General features: G+C 42.4%; 1 protein-coding gene across 2 annotated transcripts; it reads left to right on the top strand.

The window, feature by feature from the left end:
* The first annotated feature begins 1,341 nt into the window (after window positions 1-1,341).
* Window positions 1,342-21,000, top strand: LOC109881692 (cytochrome P450 2K1). Of its 2 annotated transcripts, XM_031814276.1 has the most exons (9): window positions 1,342-1,616; window positions 3,653-3,815; window positions 4,877-5,026; window positions 5,212-5,372; window positions 11,945-12,124; window positions 15,061-15,202; window positions 19,488-19,672; window positions 20,281-20,422; window positions 20,535-21,000. In XM_031814276.1, the coding sequence occupies exons 1-9, from the start codon at window positions 1,413-1,415 to the stop codon at window positions 20,720-20,722; spliced, it is 1,515 nt and encodes a 504-aa protein (XP_031670136.1). In that variant the 5' UTR covers window positions 1,342-1,412; the 3' UTR covers window positions 20,723-21,000. The 2 variants fall into 2 exon arrangements, with proteins under 2 accessions (XP_031670136.1, XP_031670135.1); XM_031814275.1 differs by lacking the exon at window positions 1,342-1,616 and having other exon boundaries at window positions 3,623-3,815; window positions 5,317-5,372.
* Window positions 21,001-21,719: the final 719 nt, after the last annotated feature.

A 21,719-nucleotide genomic window follows, 5' to 3' on the forward strand; every position in this document is an offset into this window, starting at 1 on the left:
AATGATGTAAATATATCACTAGCCACATTAAACAATGCTACCTTATATAATGTTACTTACCCTACATTATTCATCTCATATGCATACGTATATACTGTACTCTATATCATCGACTGCATCCTTATGTAATACATGTATCACTAGCCACTTTAACTATGCCACTTGGTTTACATACTCATCTCATATGTATATACTGTACTCGATATCATCTACTGTATCTTGCCTATGCTGCTCTGTACCATCACTCATTCATATATCCTTATGTACATATTCTTTATCCCCTTACACTGTGTATAAGACAGTAGTTTTTGGAATTGTTAGTTAGATTACTTGTTCGTTATTACTGCATTGTCGGAACTAGAAGCACAAGCATTTCGCTACACTCGCATTAACATCTGCTAACCATGTGTATGTGACAAATAAAATTTGATTTGATTTGATATTTTGGAGAGCAAATTAAATCGTGGGTCGACTTCTGGCTTAGACGACACATGATATACAAATATAGGACTATGATGAAAAAGCATATTTTAAAATATTGTATTTTAATGAAGTATCCGTATATGCAGGGCTAAGGTGACTTCTGTTAGTTATGCTTCCCTCTATTCAAGAAGAGGTTTTCAGACTTTTACAGAGATTGGAAATGCATTCTGTCTTTGGAATGTGTAAACTGACCTTTGTAACCTCGTGGCAGAGGGATTATTGGGATCCAGCCTGACCTGTTCTTTCTCCCACTGTCTGCACTGAAGATAGTTTTACCAGACCATTTACCTGATCATCATTGACTCACACTAAACAAATAAAACATTAGATGTGGAACACCTTCAAGTGTCTAAAAAGTTATTATATATGATTGGAGATGTAAATATGTGTCAATCAGTAATGTATTATCTTTTTATATGATATTTATAGAGTTTTCAAAGTATATAGACAACAGAGGGGGATTTCTGAAGATCTTTAGTAACACAATCAAATCCCAAATATGATTAGATTTAACCTCATTCTATCTATGTAACCCTCACCATCCCTTTGGTGATGGAATAAAGTTTACATGTGTTTATCTGGTCTATCAGCCTAATTCCATTTCGCCGGGCGTATAAATGCCTTTCGAGACCAGGAAACAAATCATATGGAGAGTTTGTCAATGACCTGCAGGTGAGATCATGTGAGTTTCACAATTATATGTAGACAGACCTGCTGGAGTTGCATTGTTTAGCTCCTCCTCTGAGGTTGTACCCTCCCTCTTCTCATCTTGCTCCAATAGGGTGGGGTGGGGAGGTTAAACAAATAGCATTCCTTGGAGATCTGTTGTCATGGAAGTCCTTGGAGATCTGTTGTCTGAGCATTAGTGGACGGAACATTAGTGTGTTGTATTTTTAGCCCAGTATAAGGTGTATGAGCTCAGTCTGAAGATGTCTCTTATAGAAGGTCTTCTACAGACCTCAAGCACGGTGACACTGCTGGGTACTGTGCTGTTTCTACTGGTCCTCTACCTCCGCTCCTCTGGTTCCAGCTCTGAGGAACAGGGGAAGGAGCCTCCAGGACCGAGGCCGCTGCCCCTGCTTGGTAACATGCTCCAGCTGGACCTCAAGAAGCCCTACTGCACTCTCTGCGAGGTAAGATGAAGTCATCCTTTGCTTTCAGAACAAAACATGTTGATGTTGATTTGATCTGTTTTATCTCACTTACTGTATGTAGTTTTTTTGCTGTTTCACCAGGTTTGAAAAGTTCAGTAAGCAAACTGATGAATGAACTCTGGCACATTGTATATGCTTTTAGCTGGTTAATGTTGTTTAGTGTTCTATTCTGTAATGTATTTCAATAGATATGTCCTGCCCAAGTAGCCTGGTCCCAGATGTTTTTTGTTGGGAACCAGGCTATGGACAAAATACTTTGTGACAGTGACCAATGTGTTGCAAGGAAAGAGATGAGGCCACTTTAGAATATTGAAAGTAAAGGGGATACCTGGTCATTTGTACAACTGAACTCATTCAACTGAAATGTGTTTTCCGCATTTAACACAACCCCTCTGAATCAGAGAGGTGCGGGGGGCTGCCATAATCGACATCCACGGCGCCCGAGATGCACCCTGGAATATCCCTTCAGGGATCTTGTTATAACAGACCTGGGTTCAAATAACTAGTGTACTTAAGTATTTGACATTTTGTGTTTGAGTATTTTGTAATACACAGCCAAAAACAACTACATCAAATAAAAATAACAAGTAGTTGTAAATACATGCACTTGTAACATAGGTGCAGTTAATGACATGACCAGACCTCTGACATGGAAACATAAACAATAGTACCTGATAACAAAATAGTACTATATAAAGGGTAGGTAATCAAGATAGTAATGAAGTCCAGGTGTGACTGATGAGTCACAGGTGTGCGTAATGATGGGTTGCCAGGTGTGCATAATGATGGGTTGCCAGGTGTGCATAATGATGGGTTGCCAGGTGTGCATAATGATGGGTTGCCATGTGTGCATAATGATGGGTTGCCATGTGTGCATAATGATGGGTTGCCATGTGTGCATAATGATGGGTTGCCAGGTGCACATAATGATGGGTTGCCAGGTGCGCATAATGATGGGTTGCCAGGTACGCATAATGATGGGTTGCCAGGTGCACATAATGATGGGTTGCCAGGTGTGCATAAAGATGGTTGCCAGGTGTGCATAATGATGGGTTGCCATGTGTGCATAATGATGGGTTGCCATGTGTGCATAATGATGGGTTGCCATGTGTGCATAATGATGGGTTGCCAAGTGCGCATAAAGATGGTTGCCAGGTGCGCATAATGATGGGTTGCCAGGTGCGCATAATGATGGGTTGCCAGGTGCGCATAATGATGGGTTGCCAGGTGCGCATAATGATGGGTTGCCAGGTGCGCATAATGATGGGTTGCCAGGTGCGCATAATGATGGGTTGCCAGGTGCGCATAATGATGGGTTGCTAGGTGCGCATAATGATGGGTTGCCAGGTGCGCATAATGATGGGTTGCCAGGTGCGCATAATGATGGGTTGCCAGGTGCGCATAATGATGGGTTGCCAGGTGCGCATAATGATGGGTTGCCAGGTGCGCATAATGATGGGTTGCCAGGTGCGCATAATGATGGGTTGCCAGGTGCGCATAATGATGGGTTGCCAGGTGTGCATAAAGATGGGTTGCCAGGACCAGTGGTTAGTAGACCGGTGACATTGGGAGTGGGAGCTCGACACCAATACTTTCCAAATATATTTCCAATAAAAAACTTTGTCTAAATACTAATTGTTTGTAAGTAATTAAATTACATTGACTGCTATTTGAACGTAGGTCTGACATCAACTGTAAACCACTGTCTTCACGCTATTTCTTGACTGAAACACGTTAAACAAGCTGTATGAGATGTCCAGTTATGTGTTTAGTCATAGATCATTACGAGACATAACTGAGTCTATGGTGTACTTTATGTATACTTTATCTGTCCAGCTCTCCAAGAAATATGGTTCCATCTTCACGGTTCACTTTGGACCCAAGAAAGTGGTTGTTCTGGCAGGATACAAGACGGTCATGAGATGTATGAGATGTCCAGTTATGTGTTTAGTCATAGATCATTACGAGACATAACTGAGTCTATGGTGTACTTTATGTATACTTTATCTGTCCAGCTCTCCAAGAAATATGGTTCCATCTTCACGGTTCACTTTGGACCCAAGAAAGTGGTTGTTCTGGCAGGATACAAGACGGTCAAGCAGGCGCTGGTCAACCAGGCAGAGGACTTTGGGGACAGGGACATCACTCCTGTGTTCTATGATTTCAACCAAGGACATGGTAATGATATTTTACTCTTATGCTGGCTATGTCCTATTCTTAAAGGGATAGTTCACCCAAATGACAACCTGTCTTATTGATTTCCTTAATCTGTAAGCAGTCTATGAACAAGCTAAAACAGAAATCCATGCGTTTGTTCTCCAATTTATGTGTTGGCCACAAATATGAGTATAGGATGAGTCAACAACATTGTGGGTATAAGTTAACAAATTATGAACTTTTAAAAGTGAGATTTTCACCTAACAGTTACTTTAAATAAATGTTATTGAGCTACACAATCAATTTCAGACACTTTGGGATGAGATGGAAATTAAATGCATTAGATTGGCAATAGATGCAATAGATTGGCTTTGGATGAAGCCAGAAAATGGCTGGTCCAATCAGTGCCCTCGCAGAAACAATGGTTGGGTTTAGGACAACAACCAATGTTGCCAAATACTGTGCTTGAATTAGGCTGTCCTCTGGTTGGTTGAAAGTGATCCAATAACTGACAAGTTCATTTGAAATAATACCACTCCTTTCTGACATTTGAGACTAGAATGGTGAATGTAAAGATCAGACTAGAATGGTGAATGTAAAGATCAGACTAGAATGGTGAATGCAGAGATCAGGCTAGAATGGTGAATGCAGAGATCAGACTAGAATGCTCAATGCAGAGATCAGACTAGAATGGTGAATGCAGAGATCAGACTAGAATGGTGAATGCAGAGATCAGACTAGAAGGGTGAATGCAGAGATCAGACTAGAATGCTGAATGCAGAGATCAGACTAGAATGCTGAATGCAGAGATCAGACTAGAATGCTGAATGCAGAGATCACGCTGTTTCCACAATTCATCAAATGTTCTTACTCTAATCATCTGCAAATAATATAAATGTCTAAAATGTCTTAAATAGTTACACATGATCCTGACCAGAAAAGATGCAGAGATAATTTGGCAGATTATATTTATATATATATATATATATATGGTACATGCTCATTATGAAATGGCATATTATAGTAATTTATTTATAATTATTACTTTGAATTGTCATGGAAACAAACTACATTCTCTACAGGGATTCTGTTTGCCAATGGAGACTCATGGAAAGAGATGAGGCGCTTTGCCCTGACAAACCTTAGAGACTTTGGGATGGGCAAGAAAGGGAGTGAGGAGAAAATCTTAGAGGAAATCCCCTACCTGATTGAAGTGTTGGAAAAACATAAGGGTAAGAGAATCAGTATCTCTACGCTAGTAGTAGAAGTAGTATGATGTATTTATAGGGGATGCCTAGGCTTAATTGCCTGGTTAAAAATCAGGCTATTTTTAACCACTTTATTAGTCAATAGCTAAGTGATCGTGTGGGTTCTGGAAAGCTTATTTTGGATTAATTAGATGTTTTGTCTATTACAGGTAAGGCATTTGACACCACTCAGCCTGTGCTTTATGCCGTCTCCAACATAATCTCGGCCATTGTCTACGGCAGCAGGTTTGAATACACTGACCCCCTATTCACAGGCATGGCGGACAGGGCCAAGGAGAGTGTTCACCTTACAGGTTCTGCATCAATTCAGGTAGTCTGCTTATTCAGACCATTTTGTTTAAAAAAAATACATGTCTGTTTCAGTGCAATCAATAAAACTAGGAAACAGACGCCTGTTATGAATTCTTGCAAATTAATATGTACATACTCAGTTATACTTTACTTGATGGGCCAGTAAACTTATTATAAACCATTATTGTACTGTTTATAACCCATTACCAAGCTGCTTATACAACATTATATACAATATTCATGATGTATACGTATAACATATCAAATAAAATCCTCATAGCCCAGTCCAAGCTCTTTGTCCTGACACACCAATGGTGGAACCAGCTTCCCCCTGAACCTAGGACAGCAGAGTCCCTGCCCATCTCCCGAAAACACCTGAAACTCTTAACTCCTCAAAAAGTATCTTAAATAAACACTCCCCCCCGCCCCCAGTGACTACTTTATTGAGAAAAGTGTACTTACTATGCCTGTGACATCTGATTGTCCCACCAAGCTATCTTAATGTCATGTGTCAATGTGCAGCGGTTAGGACGGAGTCAGGTGCAGGACACAGAACTGAGTAAAATACATACTTTACTCGAAAAGAAACAACAAAATATTTCAACGTAGGGAAAACACACCAGCTCACAGAAGTCTTGAACACTAAACAAAGAACAAACACTCACAAAACCCTGTGGGAAGCAGCGGGTTAAATAGGGAATAAATATTAACATAATGGGAACCAGGTGTGTACAATCAAGACAAAACAAATGGAAAAAGAAACGTAGATTGGTGGCAGCTAGAAATCCTGGGACAATGATCGCCGAACGCCGCCCGAACAAGGAGAGGCACCAACTTCGGTGGAAGTCGTGACACTTAAGATGAATGCACTAACTGTGAATCACTCTGGATACGTCTGCTAAATGGCTAAAATATTTTATTAATTATATCATTGTAATTATTATATATAATATGGTTAAATAATCACTAGTGATGGGCACCGATATTCAAAATTATATCAATATTTTTGTGATTCCATATTGTTTCGGTTTGCATAAAATATTTTGCAACTGTGTATGTTCACTTATCTGTTCACTTCCATGGCTCTTTGAAGTTCAGACAACTGTTAGCAGATTGTCCTTTGGGCCAGGCGTGAATATTCTGTTATTATAATATTGTATTCATAGTTAGGGAGGCCTATATTATAGGACCATCAACAGGCAATTAATTAAATATGCTAAATTGAGAGCCTGTGAGGTCTGTTTGAGGGTTTTGTGTATGCAGGAAAAGTAATGTGTTCTTTTTACAGAATACTTGTCACGATTCCACCGATGTCGGCTCCTCTCCTTGTTCGATCGGCGATCGACGTCACCGGCTTTCTAGCCATCACCGATCCATTTTTCATATTTCCATTTGTTTCGTCTTGTTCCATACATACACACCTGGTTTTCATTCTCTAATCACACAGCATGTATTTAGTCCTCTGTTCCCCTCCGTGTGAAATTGATTTTATGTTATGTGGGTGTTGTTACACGCCATACTTTTTGTCTATGTTCTGTGTTTGGGCACATTTATGTACTGTTGTGCTTTCGTTGGACCAGAATAAAAGTGTGCCTGTTCACTACACTCTGCTCTCCTGCACCTGACTTCACCTCCAGTACACACACTTAACAATAGTAAAAATAATAAACCGACATTACAATATTTTTATTTTATTTTATTTTACCTTTATTTAACCAGGTAGGCAAGTTGAGAACAAGTTCTCATTTACAATTGCGACCTGGCCAAGATAAAGCAAAGCAGTTCGACAGATAAAACGACACAGAGTTACACATGGAGTAAAAACAAACATACAGTCAATAATGCAGTATAAACAAGTCTATATACAATGTGAGCAAATGAGGTGAGAAGGGAGGTAAAGGCAAAAAAAAGGCCATGATGGCAAAGTAAATACAATATAGCAAGTAAAATACTGGAATGGTAGTTTTGCAATGGAAGAATGTGCAAAGTAGAAATAAAAAAATAATGGGGTGCAAAGGAGCAAAATAAATAAATAAATACAAATTAAATACAGTTGGGAAAGAGGTAGTTGTTTGGGCTAAATTATAGGTGGGCTATGTACAGGTGCAGTAATCTGTGAGCTGCTCTGACAGTTGGTGCTTAAAGCTAGTGAGGGAGATAAGTGTTTCCAGTTTCAGAGATTTTTGTAGTTCGTTCCAGTCATTGGCAGCAGAGAACTGGAAGGAGAGGCGGCCAAAGAAAGAATTGGTCTTGGGGGTGACTAGAGAGATATACCTGCTGGAGCGTGTGCTACAGGTGGGAGATGCTATGGTGACCAGCGAGCTGAGATAAGGGGGGACTTTACCTAGCAGGGTCTTGTAGATGACATGGAGCCAGTGGGTTTGGCGACGAGTATGAAGCGAGGGCCAGCCAACGAGAGCGTACAGGTCGCAATGGTGGGTAGTATATGGGGCTTTGGTGATAAAACGGATTGCACTGTGATAGACTGCATCCAATTTGTTGAGTAGGGTATTTGAGGCTATTTTGTAAATGACATCGCCAAAGTCGAGGATTGGTAGGATGGTCAGTTTTACAAGGGTATGTTTGGCAGCATGAGTGAAGGATGCTTTGTTGCGAAATAGGAAGCCAATTCTAGATTTAACTTTGGATTGGAGATGTTTGATATGGGTCTGGAAGGAGAGTTTACAGTCTAACCAGACACCTAAGTATTTGTAGTTGTCCACGTATTCTAAGTCAGAGCCGTCCAGAGTAGTGATGTTGGACAGGCGGGTAGGTGCAGGTAGCGATCGGTTGAAGAGCATGCATTTAGTTTTACTTGTATTTAAGAGCAATTGGAGGCCACGGAAGGAGAGTTGTATGGCATTGAAGCTTGCCTGGAGGGTTGTTAACACAGTGTCCAAAGAAGGGCCGGAAGTATACAGAATGGTGTCGTCTGCGTAGAGGTGGATCAGGGACTCACCAGCAGCAAGAGCGACCTCATTGATGTATACAGAGAAGAGAGTCGGTCCAAGAATTGAACCCTGTGGCACCCCCATAGAGACTGCCAGAGGTCCGGACAGCAGACCCTCCGACTTGACACACTGAACTCTATCAGAGAAGTAGTTGGTGAACCAGGCGAGGCAATCATTTGAGAAACCAAGGCTGTCGAGTCTGCCGATGAGGATATGGTGATTGACAGAGTCGAAAGCCTTGGCCAGATCAATGAATACGGCTGCACAGTAATGTTTCTTATCGATGGCGGTTAAGATATCGTTTAGGACCTTGAGCGTGGCTGAGGTGCACCCATGACCAGCTCTGAAACCAGATTGCATAGCAGAGAAGGTATGGTGAGATTCGAAATGGTCGGTAATCTGTTTGTTGACTTGGCTTTCGAAGACCTTAGAAAGGCACGGTAGGATAGATATAGGTCTGTAGCAGTTTGGGTCAAGAGTGTCCCCCCCTTTGAAGAGGGGGATGACCGCAGCTGCTTTCCAATCTTTGGGAATCTCAGACGACACGAAAGAGAGGTTGAACAGGCTAGTAATAGGGGTGGCAACAATTTCGGCAGATAATTTTAGAAAGAAAGGGTCCAGATTGTCTAGCCCGGCTGATTTGTAGGGGTCCAGATTTTGCAGCTCTTTCAGAACATCAGCTGAATGGATTTGGGAGAAGGAGAAATGGGGAAGGCTTGGGCGAGTTGCTGTTGGGGGTGCAGTGCTGTTGTCCGGGGTAGGAGTAGCCAGGTGGAAAGCATGGCCAGCCGTAGAAAAATGCTTATTGAAATTCTCAATTATGGTGGATTTATCAGTGGTGACAGTGTTTCCTATCTTCAGTGCAGTGGGCAGCTGGGAGGAGGTGTTCTTATTCTCCATGGACTTTACAGTGTCCCAGAACTTTTTTGAGTTAGTGTTGCAGGAAGCAAATTTCTGCTTGAAAAAGCTAGCCTTGGCTTTTCTAACTGCCTGTGTATAATGATTTCTAGCTTCCCTGAACAGCTGCATATCACGGGGGCTGTTCGATGCTAATGCAGAACGCCATAGGATGTTTTTGTGTTGGTTAAGGGCAGTCAGGTCTGGGGAGAACCAAGGGCTATATCTGTTCCTGGTTCTAAATTTCTTGAATGGGGCATGTTTATTTAAGATGGTTAGGAAGGCATTTTTAAAAAATATCCAGGCATCCTCTACTGACGGGATGAGATCAATATCCTTCCAGGATACCCCGGCCAGGTCGATTAGAAAGGCCTGCTCGCAGAAGTGTTTCAGGGAGCGTTTTACAGTGATGAGTGGAGGTCGTTTGACCGCTGACCCATTACGGATGCAGGCAATGAGGCAGTGATCGCTGAGATCTTGGTTGAAGACAGCAGAGGTGTATTTAGAGGGGAAGTTGGTTAGGATGATATCTATGAGGGTGCCCGTGTTTAAGGTTTTGGGGAGGTACCTGGTAGGTTCATTGATTATTTGTGTGAGATTGAGGGCATCAAGTTTAGATTGTAGGATGGCTGGGGTGTTAAGCATGTTCCAGTTTAGGTCGCCTAGCAGCACGAACTCTGAAGATAGATGGGGGGCAATCAGTTCACATATGGTGTCCAGAGCACAGCTGGGGGCAGAGGGTGGTCTATAGCAGGCGGCAACGGTGAGAGACTTGTTTTTAGAGAGGTGGATTTTTAAAAGTAGAAGTTCAAATTGTTTGGGTACAGACCTGGATAGTAGGACAGAACTCTGCAGGCTATCTTTGCAGTAGATTGCAACACCGCCCCCTTTGGCAGTTCTATCTTGTCTGAAAATGTTGTAGTTTGGAATTAAAACTTCAGAATTTTTGGTGGTCTTCCTAAGCCAGGATTCAGACACAGCTAGAACATCCGGGTTGGCAGAGTGTGCTAAAGCAGTGAATAGAACAAACTTAGGGAGGAGGCTTCTAATGTTAACATGCATGAAACCAAGGCTATTACGGTTACAGAAGTCGTCAAAAGAGAGCGCCTGGGGAATAGGAGTGGAGCTAGGCACTGCAGGGCCTGGATTCACCTCTACATCGCCAGAGGAACATAGGAGGAGTAGAATAAGGGTACGGCTAAAAGCTATGAGAATTGGTCGTCTAGAACGTCTGGAACATAGAGTAAAAGGAGGTTTCTGGGGGCGATAAAATAGCATCAAGGTATAATGTACAGACAAATGTATGGTAGGATGTGAATACAGTGGAGGTAAACCTAGGTATTGAGTGATGAAGAGAGAGATATTGTCTCTAGAAACATCGTTGAAACCAGGAGATGTCATTGCATGTGTGGGTGGTGGAACTAATAGGTTGGATAAGGTATAGTGAGCAGGACTAGAGGCTCTACAGTGAAATAAGCCAATAAACACTAACCAGAACAGAAATGGACAAGACATATTGACATTAAGGATAGGCATGCTTAGTCGAGTGATCAAAAGGGTCCGGTGAGTGGAGAGGTTGGTTGGTGATTTAGACAGCTAGCCAGGGCATCGGTAGCAAGCTAGCATAGGATGGAGGTCTGTTAGCCACCCCTTACGTTCCGTCAGTAGATTAGTGGGGTTCCGTGTGGTAGAGGGGATTAATCCAAATCACACAACAACAACAAAAATAAAAACAATAGATATAGTTATAGAGGCCCAAGAAGAAAAGATAATAATAATAATTTAAAAAATAATTAAAAAAAAAATAATAATAAAAAAATTGTCCGATTGTCTATTCAGATAGCAGCCGGTAAGACAGCTAACGGTTAGCAGGCCGCAGATGGGCGTTCAGGTAACGTCGCGACGGAGGAGCCGGCCGAATAACTCCTTCGGGTAGATAACGTCGGCAGTCCAGTTGTGAAGGCCCGGTGGGGCTCCGCGAAGGCAGTAAAACGGGTCCGGATAGGTGACTGCAGCCCAGGTGTGATTGATGGAACTCAGGAGTGATTGACGGAGCTTGCTAGCTCCGGAATAATTGATGAAGGCCGATGGTCACACGGATAGCAGCTAGCTAGCTGTGAGATCCGGGTATGAATGTCCAGGGACATGGAGAGAAAAATTGGTCCGGTATGTTCCGTTCCGAGCCGCGCTGCGCCGTACAGAACTGGCGATAGATTTTCGAGCTAAAGGATAGCTGATGACCACAAACCGTGGTTAGCTGAATATTAACGATTTGCCAGTAAAGGAGCTAACTAGCTTCTGAACTAGCTTCTGGATTAGCTTCTGGCTAGTTTCAGGCTAGCTTCTTGGAGTTTCTGGCTAGCTTCTTGGAGGATTACAGATCTGAGGTAAATAATACTTTTTTATAAATATACATTGGTGAGGCGGGTTGCAGGAGAGTGTTTTGAAGATGAGTTGATGGAAAATAAAATGTATGTGAAAAAGTTGTAAATATATATATATACAGGACACGACAAGACGAGGACAAAAGACGTCTGAACTGCTATGCCACCTTGGAAATTTAGCCTTGCTCATATCGATATCAAATAATATTGAATATCACTATTGGTGCTCACTACATATTTATGCATATGCGTATCACATTTGAATTTATGCATTTAATAATCTAATCATAGTTGTGGTGTGTTATGTTATAATTAATATAATATTGTTTTATGTGTATTCTACCTGAATCTCTGTGTAGATGTACAACATGTTTCCCTGGTTGGGTCTGTGGATAAACAACCTGACACGTCTGAAAAAGAATATTGCTGATATGAAGATGGAGGTGACAGAGCTGGTGAGGGGCCTGAAGGAGACTCTGAACCCTCATATGTGTAGAGGCTTTGTGGACTCGTTCCTCGTCCGAAAGCAGACCCTGGAGGTATGAAGACTTCATGCGGAATCTGCATCTCACTCATTCATAACAAAGTGTTGCATTAATATTGCTCAGTATGACTATACAGAATAGAATTAATCAATAAGGTCAGAGGGGGTGTGGTATCTGGTCAATTTACCACAGCTGAGGCACTGCATGACGCGAAGTGCAGTGCCTGTATATAGTCCTTGTATATTGGCCATATTCCACAAAACCCAGAGGTGCTTTGCTGGTGTTATAAACTTGTTACCAACATATTTAGAACAGTAAACGAGTAATTTTGCGCCACACTAGTGGTATATTGTCTAAACTACCAAGACATTTGGACAATCAGTATCCAGGAACCAAACTGCCGGGTTTATAGTACTTATTACACCACCTTGTGGTTCACTTTACTGCCGAAAAACACAACTAACTTGAGTTGTCCAACACTAACATCCCACTGGGCACAGACGTCAATTCAACATCTATTCGATGTTGATTCAACATAATTTAATTTAAATGACGTATATGACTGAATGCCAGCTGAGGGAGGATCTAACTAGTTCTCTGTATCAGTAGAATCACATGTAAAGTCAGACTCAAACACTGAAACAGTTCCTCAGGCTGATTTAAAATAATGTGTTGATTATCTGTTATGTTGCTTTTTTGTTGTTTTCCATATTATGTCTCTCTGATAAGCTACCCAGGAAAGGGCTAAAAATAGCCCATATTAATAATACATCTAGGCTTAGAAATAAGGTTAATACAATGAACTTGCTAACATCAGATATATATTCATATATTAGCCATTTATGAGACTCACGTCGATAATTCATTTGATACATCATTAGCAATACAATGATATAACATCTACAGAAGACACAGGAATGCATATGGGGGAGTTGTTGCTGTACATATTCAGAGCCATATCCCTGTAATGCTTATAGAGGATCTCGTGTTATTAAAGTGTTGTGGTTGCAGGATCACCTGCCTCTTCTAAAGCCTATTTTAGTGTAGCTCCTATAGGCCACCGAGTTCTAACTGTCAGTATCCAGATAATGTGTGTGAAATGCTTGATGGGGGCTCCTGAGTGGCGCAGAGGTCTAAGGCACTGCATCTCAGTGCTAGAGGCATCACTACAGACCCTGGTTCGATTCCAGGCTGGCTCACAACCGGCCATGATTGGAGTCCCACAGTGCGACACACAATTGGGCCAGCATTGTTAGGGTTTGGCCGGGGTACGCCGTCATGGTAAATAAGAATTTGTTCTTAACTGACTTGCTTTACTTAAATAAAAAAATAGTTTGTGATATAAACAGAGAGGTCTTCTATCTTGGTTGTCATCAAGCTCTCCGCTGAAGAGGAAGCATCTCACTGTAACCAGTGACTGTAATGTGGTTCAGGTTATTAATCAACCTACTAGTGTGTTTACAAACAGAACAGGAACGATCATCCACATGCCCTGTATTGATTACATTTTTCCTAATAATATAGATCTTTGTTCTAAGGCTGTAACCGTACCATTGGATGCAGTGATCACAATATCCAGTGGTTATTTCCAGGAAAGCGAAGCTTCTAAAAGATGGGACTAAAATAGTGTATGAGATCATACGATTTGATTTGATTTGAAAATCTTTTGTATTTGTCACATGTGAAATGCATATTTACAAGCCCTTAACCAACAATGATGTTTTAAGAAAAATACAAAAAAAAAAGAAGAAGTCACATTTTGCTGTGACTCTTATGTAGATTATGTTTAAAAATATTTGTTGGTCTCGTGATTAATAAGGAGCATCCAGACGCTGCACTTGATGCATTTATGAAATTGCTTCTTCTAGTTATTGATAAACATGAACCTTTTAAGAAACTGGCTCCGTGGATTGATGAGGAATTGAAAAACTGTATAGTTGAAAGAGATGGGGGCAAAAGGAGTGGCTAATAAGTCTGGCTGCACATCTGACTGACTGACTGCAAATTGAGAAATAATGTGACTAACCTCAACAAAGAGGAGACACTGTATTATGAAGCCAAGATCAAGGATATAAAGAATGATGGGGGGGACTTTGGAGTATTTTAAATTGGGGCGGCAGGTAACCTAGTGGTTTGAGCGTTGGGCTAGTAACTGAAAGGTAGCTGGGTTGAATCCCCGAGCTGACCAGGTCGCTGACCATCTGTCGTTCTGCCCCTGAACAAGGCAGTTAATTCACTGTTCCCCAGTAGGCTGTCATTGTAAATAAGAATTTGTTCTTAACTGACTTCCCTAGTTAAATAAATAAAAGGAAATTATGGTCAGAAAGACTAATTCTATTAAAATGGAACCAGATGGCTTATTTATCACAACAATTTGATGTTGCCAATTATTTTAATGATACATTTGCCACAATGCCAATGAAGTTAAGCAGGAAATGCCAGCAAAACAGTGAGCCATCATATTCATGCATAAAACCCCCCACATAATTCAAATGGACAATGCTTTTCTTTCATTTTGTAAAGTTAGTGTGGGAGAGGTGACAAAATGATTATCGATCAATAATGACAAACCTCCTGGCATTGACAACTGTCATGCCTTTAATCTGAGCCTAGATAAGTGTTTGTCCTCAGGCCTGGTTCTAACAGCCAACCTATCATCTTACTGCCAGCTCTTAGTAAACTGTTGGAAAAAATGGTGTTTGACCAAATACAATGCTATTTCTCTGTAAACAAATTAAGACTTTCAGAATGCTTATAGAGAAGGCCACTGAACATGCACTGGCACAGATGACTGATGATTGGTTTAAAGAAATGTATAATAAAAAGATTTCAGTGCAGCCTTTAATATTAGTGACCATAACGTGTTGAATAATCTTCATTGTAATCAGAGGGCTAATATCAATACTATGCATGTCAGTTTCTCTTGGCTAAGAGTTGACGAAAGACTGACTGTACATAACTCATGTCATCTGAGGGTCTGTTTCTGTTAGGAATCTGGCAATATGGATTCTTTCTACCATGACGACAACCTGGTATTTAGTGTTGGTAACCTGTTTGCTGCTGGTACCGACACCACCGGGACAACCCTGCGCTGGGGTCTGCTGCTAATGGCCAAGTACCCCCATATACAGGGTAAGAATAGATATAAACACAAACACATGCACGCACACACACCACAGGAGGCTGCTGAGGGGAGGATGGCTCATAATAATGGCTGGAATGGAGTGGTATCAAAAATATGGAAACCATGTGTTCGATTCCATTCCAGCCATTACTATGAGCCCGTCCTCCCGAATTAAGGTGCCACCTGTGACACACAGACATGAAACAGTAAAGCACTCATGGTGTTACAAGTTATCAACATTGGCAAAGGGCCAAATTGAAGAATATATTATGAAACTAGACAAGGATGGCTTGGTTAATGAAGGTTAAACGTTAACTGAGGAACATCTTCCTCAGAACAGCCTCAATTCGTTGGAGCATGGACTCAAGAAAGTGTTGAATGCATTCCACAGAGATGTGGCCCATGTTGAATCAAATCAAATTTTATTTGTCACATACACATGGTTAGCAGATGTTAATGCGAGTGTAGCGAAATGCTTGTGCTTCTAGTTCCGACAATGCAGTAATAACCAACAAGTAATCTAACTAACAATTCCAAAACTACTGTCTTATACACAGTGTAAGGGGATAAAGAATATGTACATAAGGATATATGAATGAGTGATGGTACAGAGCAGCATAGGCAAGATACAGTAGATGATATCGAGTACAGTATATACATATGAGATGAGTATGTAAACAAAGTGGCATAGTTAAAGTGGCTAGTGATACATGTATTACATAAGGATGCAGTCGATGATATAGAGTACAGTATATACGTATGCATATGAGATGAATAATGTAGGGTAAGTAACATTATATAAGGTAGCATTGTTTAAAGTGGCTAGTGATATATTTACATCATTTCCCATCAATTCCCATTATTAAAGTGGCTGGAGTTGAGTCAGTGTCATTGTCAGTGTGTTGGCAGCAGCCACTCAATGTTAGTGGTGGCTGTTTAACAGTCTGATGGCCTTGAGATAGAAGCTGTTTTTCAGTCTCTCGGCCCCAGCTTTGATGCACCTGTACTGACCTCGCCTTCTGGATGATAGCGGGGTGAACAGGCAGTGGCTCGGGTGGTTGATGTCCTTAATGATCTTTATGGCCTTCCTGTAACATCGGGTGGTGTAGGTGTCCTGGAGGGCAGGTAGTTTGCCCCCGGTGATGCGTTGTGCAGACCTCACTACCCTCTGGAGAGCCTTACGGTTGAGGGCGGAGCAGTTGCCGTACCAGGCGGTGATACAGCCCGCCAGGATGCTCTCGATTGTGCATCTGTAGAAGTTTGTGAGTGCTTTTGGTGACAAGACAAATTTCTTCAGCCTCCTGAGGTTGAAGAGGCGCTGCTGCGCGTTCTTCACGATGCTGTCTGTGTGAGTGGACCAATTCAGTTTGTCTGTGATGTGTATGCCGAGGAACTTAAAACTTGCTACCCTCTCCACTACTGTTCCATCGATGTGGATAGGGGGGTGTTCCCTCTGCTGTTTCCTGAAGTCCACAATCATCTCCTTAGTTTTGTTGACGTTGAGTGTGAGGTTATTTTCCTGACACCACACTCCGAGGGCCCTCACCTCCTCCCTGTAGGCCGTCTCGTCATTGTTGGTAATCAAGCCTACCACTGTTGTGTTGTCCGCAAACTTGATGATTGAGTTGGAGGCGTGCGTGGCCACGCAGTCGTGGGTGAACAGGGAGTACAGGAGAGGGCTCAGAACGCACCCTTGTGGGGCCCCAGTGTTGAGGATCAGCGGGGAGGAGATGTTGTTACCTACCCTCACGACCTGGGGGCGGCCCGTCAGGAAGTCCAGTACCCAGTTGCACAGGGCGGGGTTGAGACCCAGGGTCTCGAGCTTGATGACGAGCTTGGAGGGTACTATGGTGTTGAATGCCGAGCTGTAGTCGATGAACAGCATTCTCACGTAGGTATTCCTCTTGTCCAGATGGGTTAGGGCAGTGTGGTTGAGATTGCATCGTCTGTGGACCTATTTGGGCGGTAAGCAAATTGGAGTGGGTCTAGGGTGTCAGGTAGGGTGGAGGTGATATGGTCCTTGACTAGTCTCTCAAAGCACTTCATGATGACGGATGTGAGTGCTACGGGGCGGTAGTCGTTTAGCTCAGTTACCTTAGCTTTCTTGGGAACAGGAACAATTGTGGCCCTCTTGAAGCATGTGGGAACAGCAGACTGGTATAGGGATTGATTGAATATGTCCGTAAACACACCGGCCTGTTGGTCTGCGCATGCTCTGAGGGCACGGCCGGGGATGCCGTCTGGGCCTGCAGCCTTGCGAGGGTTAACACGTTTAAATGTCTTACTCACCTCGGCTGCAGTGAAGGAGAGACCGCATGTTTTCGTTGCAGGCCGTGTCAGTGGCACTGTATTGTCCTCAAAGCGGGCAAAAAAGTTATTTAGTCTGCCTGGGAGCAAGACATCCTGGTCCGTGACTGGGCTGGATTTCTTCCTGTAGTCCGTGATTGACTGTAGACCCTGCCACATGCCTCTTGTGTCTGAGCCGTTGAATTGAGATTCTACTTTGTCTCTGTACTGACGCTTAGCTTGTTTGATAGCCTTGCGGAGGGAATAGCTGCACTGTTTGTATTCGGTCATGTTACCAGATACCTTGCCCTGATTAAAAGCAGTGGTTCGCGCTTTCAGTTCCACACGAATGCTGCCATCAATCCACGGTTTCTGGTTAGGAAATGTTTTAATCGTTGCTATGGGAATGACATCTTCAACGCACATGCTAATGAACTCGCACACCGAATCAGCGTATTCGTCAATATTGTTATCTGACGCAATACGAAACATATCCCAGTCCACGTGATGGAAGCAGTCTTGGAGTGTGGAGTCAGCTTGGTCGGACCAGCGTTGGACAGACCTCAGCGTGGGAGCCTCTTGTTTTAGTTTCTGTCTGTAGGCAGGGATCAACAAAATGGAGTCGTGGTCAGCTTTTCCGAAAGGGGGGCGGGGCAGGGCCTTATAATGCTTTCCACAGTTGTCAGGTTGGTTGGATGTCCTTTGGGTGGTGGACCATGCTTGATAGACATGGGAAACTGTTGAGTGTGAAAAGCCCAGCGGCGTTGCAGTTCTTGATACAAACCGATGCGCTTGGCACCTTCACCATACCCCATTCAAAGGCACTTAAATCTTTTGTCTTGCCCATTCAACCTCTGAATGGAACGCATACACAATCCATGTCGAAAGACCCACTGGTTGACTCTTATTTATAAAACCCTCTTAAGCCTCACTCCCCCCTATCTGAGATATCTACTGCAGCCCTCATCCTCCACATACAACACCCATTCTGCCACTCACATTCTGTTAAAGGTCCCCAAAGCACACACATCCCTGGGTCGCTCGTCTTTTCAGTTCGCTGCAGCTGGCAACTGGAACTGTAACGGTTCTCCTCCTCGTCATCTGAAGAGGAGTAGCAAGGATCGGACCAATGAGCAGCGTGGTAAGTGTCCAAATTTTTAAGAAATAAATAAAACACTGAACAAAAACAACAAAGCGAATGACCGAAACAGTTCTGTCTGGTGCAGATACAAACACTCAACAGAAAACAATCACCCACAACTCAAAAGTGAAACTAGGCTACCTAAGTATGGTTCTTAATCAAGGACAATGATTGACAGCTGCCTTTGATTGAGAACCATACCAAACACAGAAATCCCAAATTATAGAAAAAAGAACATAGACTGCCCACCCCAACTCACACCCTGACCATACTAAAACAAAGACAAAACAAAGGAACTAATATCAGAACGTGACAGGAACGAGCTGCAACAAACACTCAAACTGGACAGTTTTATCTCAATCTCTTCATTCAAAGACTCAATCATGGACAGTCTCACTGACAGTGGCTGATTTGCGTGATGTATTGTTCTCTACCTTCCCCTTTGTGCTGTTGTCTGTGCCAAATAATGTTAGTACCATGCTGTGTTGTCATCTTATGTCTCTCTTTATGTAGTGTTGTGTTCTCTCTTCAATGTGTGTTGTCCTGTATTTATATTTATTTTTATCCCAGCCCCCGTCCTTTCAGGAGGCCTTTTGGTAGGCCGTCATTGTAAATAAAATTTGTTCTTAACTGACTTGCCTAGTTAAATAATGTCTCAATTGTCTCGAGGCTTAAAAATCCGTTGTTAACCTGTCTCCTCCCCTTCATTTACACTGATTGAAGTGGATTTAACAAGAGACAGTAAGAGATCATAGCTTTCACCTGGTCAGTCTGTCATGGAAAGAAGAGCAGGTGTTTTTAATGTTTTGTATACTGAGTGTACATTTCATTGTATTAACTCCAACCCTCCCTCCTTTCTGTCTCAGATCAGGTCCAGGAGGAGATCAGCAGGGTTATAGGAAGTCGTCAGCCCTTGGTAGAGGACAGGAAGAACCTTCCCTACACTGATGCAGTGATCCATGAGACCCAGAGACTGGCCAATATTGTACCCATGTCCATCCCTCACACCACCAGCCGAGATGTCACCTTCCAGGGATATTTCATCAAAAAGGTCAGATACCTGGATATCCAAATCTCTGTGTTTATTTATACAGAAACAACGCCTGGGGAAGGAACCAAAGAGAGGGAGTATACGTGACATCTATATTCTGTTCCAGATAAAGGATTGTTCAGATTGAATTAGATCTGTGGACCATACTGTTTAAATGGCTAGCTCAGAATATGAGCTTTCCAAAAGTTGTTTATATATTATAGAGATCAGTCCTTCTGGGAACCCATATAATGTATTTATAAATCCATCACTGGAAGGTTTGGTAGTTGGGTTTCCCAAGGGACTCTGTAGACCAGCATAGCTGACTTTAGTTGTAAATATAGAAAAAAGGAGTTGCCTGGTAATGTGTATGTATCTTTCAAATCTTGGAAAGTTCTCAAACCATTTCTGTCCATGATATCGGTAAGGATTCCACATTTGGGGTATGCAAAAAGACGGCATCCAGATCACAACACATTATTGTGAAATATTGGTGTTTGGGCATGCCATAAGTATATATTTCTGCCTAAAGTTGCAATCCACTCCTTTTGAGTGTGCACATTTATTAAACCAAGTTTCATCACTTTTACTCTGAAAATAAGGGGTCCTGTGCTTCACCCTTACTGCAGGGGACATCTGTGATTCCTCTACTGACGTCGGTCCTACAGGATGATAGCGAATGGGAGACCCCCCACACCTTTAACCCCTCACATTTTCTGGATGAGCAGGGAGGATTTGTCAAGAGGGACGCCTTCATGGCCTTCTCTGCAGGTAGATTAACTTCATTATGAAACACATAATTTAATTGCAAGAAGTAGATCAATTCAGGTTGCCTTTTGGACAGACTTCATGCTATTTTCTGTATCTTTGGTCTCTCTCGCAGGTCGTAGGGTGTGTCTGGGGGAGGGTCTGGCCAGGATGGAGCTCTTCCTCTTCTTCACCTCCCTCCTGCAGCGCTTTCATTTCTCTCCTCCTCCTGGAGTAACAGAGGATGATCTGGACCTCACACCTTTACTGGGGTTCACCCTCAACCCTTCACCTCACCAGCTCTGTGCTGTGAGCCGGGTCTGAGATTTGAACATGAAAATATTGGTGGGATAAACTCAATCAAAAAAGCTAATATGCATCGAAACCCATTAAAATGCACCATCATAATAACCAATCCCAGAAATTAGTTTGCGTGACACACACAAACATTATTATATTTTGTTTGATCAGTGCGTAGGCTGATTCCAATATCCTTTTAGATTTAATTGCAAAGGAAGACCACAGTAGCCGAACATACTTCATAGAGTAAAGTTAATTCAAAATGTCATGTTCCAGTTAAGAATAAAGTTTATAAAGCTTCTGCTTGGCTTCAACCATTGCATTGTTTAAAGTTCCATGGGAAATTAAAACAGTCTATCAGGGTAAATCCATTTGACAGCACCCCATTTGATTTGAATGAAACCTTCCATACATATACTCATCAGCCAGTTTATTAGGTACACCCTGTTCATGAAAATGGATCGCACTTATACAGTGAGTCACGTCAATTGCAATATAAAGCTGGCAGACAGGCATTGAGACATTCATTTACTGTTTGATCATTAGAATGGGCAAAAGGTGTGACCTAACTGACTTTGAAGGTGGTATGATCGTCAGAGGAAGGCACGCCGGATTCAGTATCTCCTTTCACGCACGACAGTGTCTAGGTTTTACAGAGAATGACGCGACAAAAAACATCCAGTCAGCCACAATCCTGTGGGTGAAAACAGCTCATTGATGAGGGAGGTTGAAGGAGAATGGCAAGAATCATGCAAGCTAACAGGCAGGCGACAAACAGACAAATAATACAGTTTTGTGTAGAACAACATCTCGGAACGCACACCTTGTTGATCCATGTCACAGATGAGCTATTGCAGCAGACGACCACACAGGGTTCCACTCCTATCAGCTAACAACAAGAGGAAGCTCCATTGGGAACGCAATAACCAACCATGGACAATTCAGGAGTGGAAAAACATTGTCTGGTCTGACGAATGCCGGTTACTGTTGCATCATGCTGACAGCAGAGTCAGAAGTTGGT

This window comes from Oncorhynchus kisutch, unplaced genomic scaffold, assembly GCF_002021735.2.
Source record: "Oncorhynchus kisutch isolate 150728-3 unplaced genomic scaffold, Okis_V2 Okis06b-Okis10b_hom, whole genome shotgun sequence".
In the NCBI taxonomy this organism is placed as follows: Eukaryota; Metazoa; Chordata; class Actinopteri; order Salmoniformes; family Salmonidae; genus Oncorhynchus; species Oncorhynchus kisutch.

Coding starts and splice junctions, on each gene's coding strand:
- LOC109881692 (XM_031814276.1), top strand. CDS start 1,413: ATGTCTCTTATAGAAGGTCTTCTACAGACCTCAAGCACGGTGACACTG. Junction 5,373..11,944: donor CAGGTTCTGCATCAATTCAG/GTAGTCTGCTTA, acceptor ATCTCTGTGTAG/ATGTACAACATGTTTCCCTG. Junction 19,673..20,280: donor AGGGATATTTCATCAAAAAG/GTCAGATACCTG, acceptor CCCTTACTGCAG/GGGACATCTGTGATTCCTCT.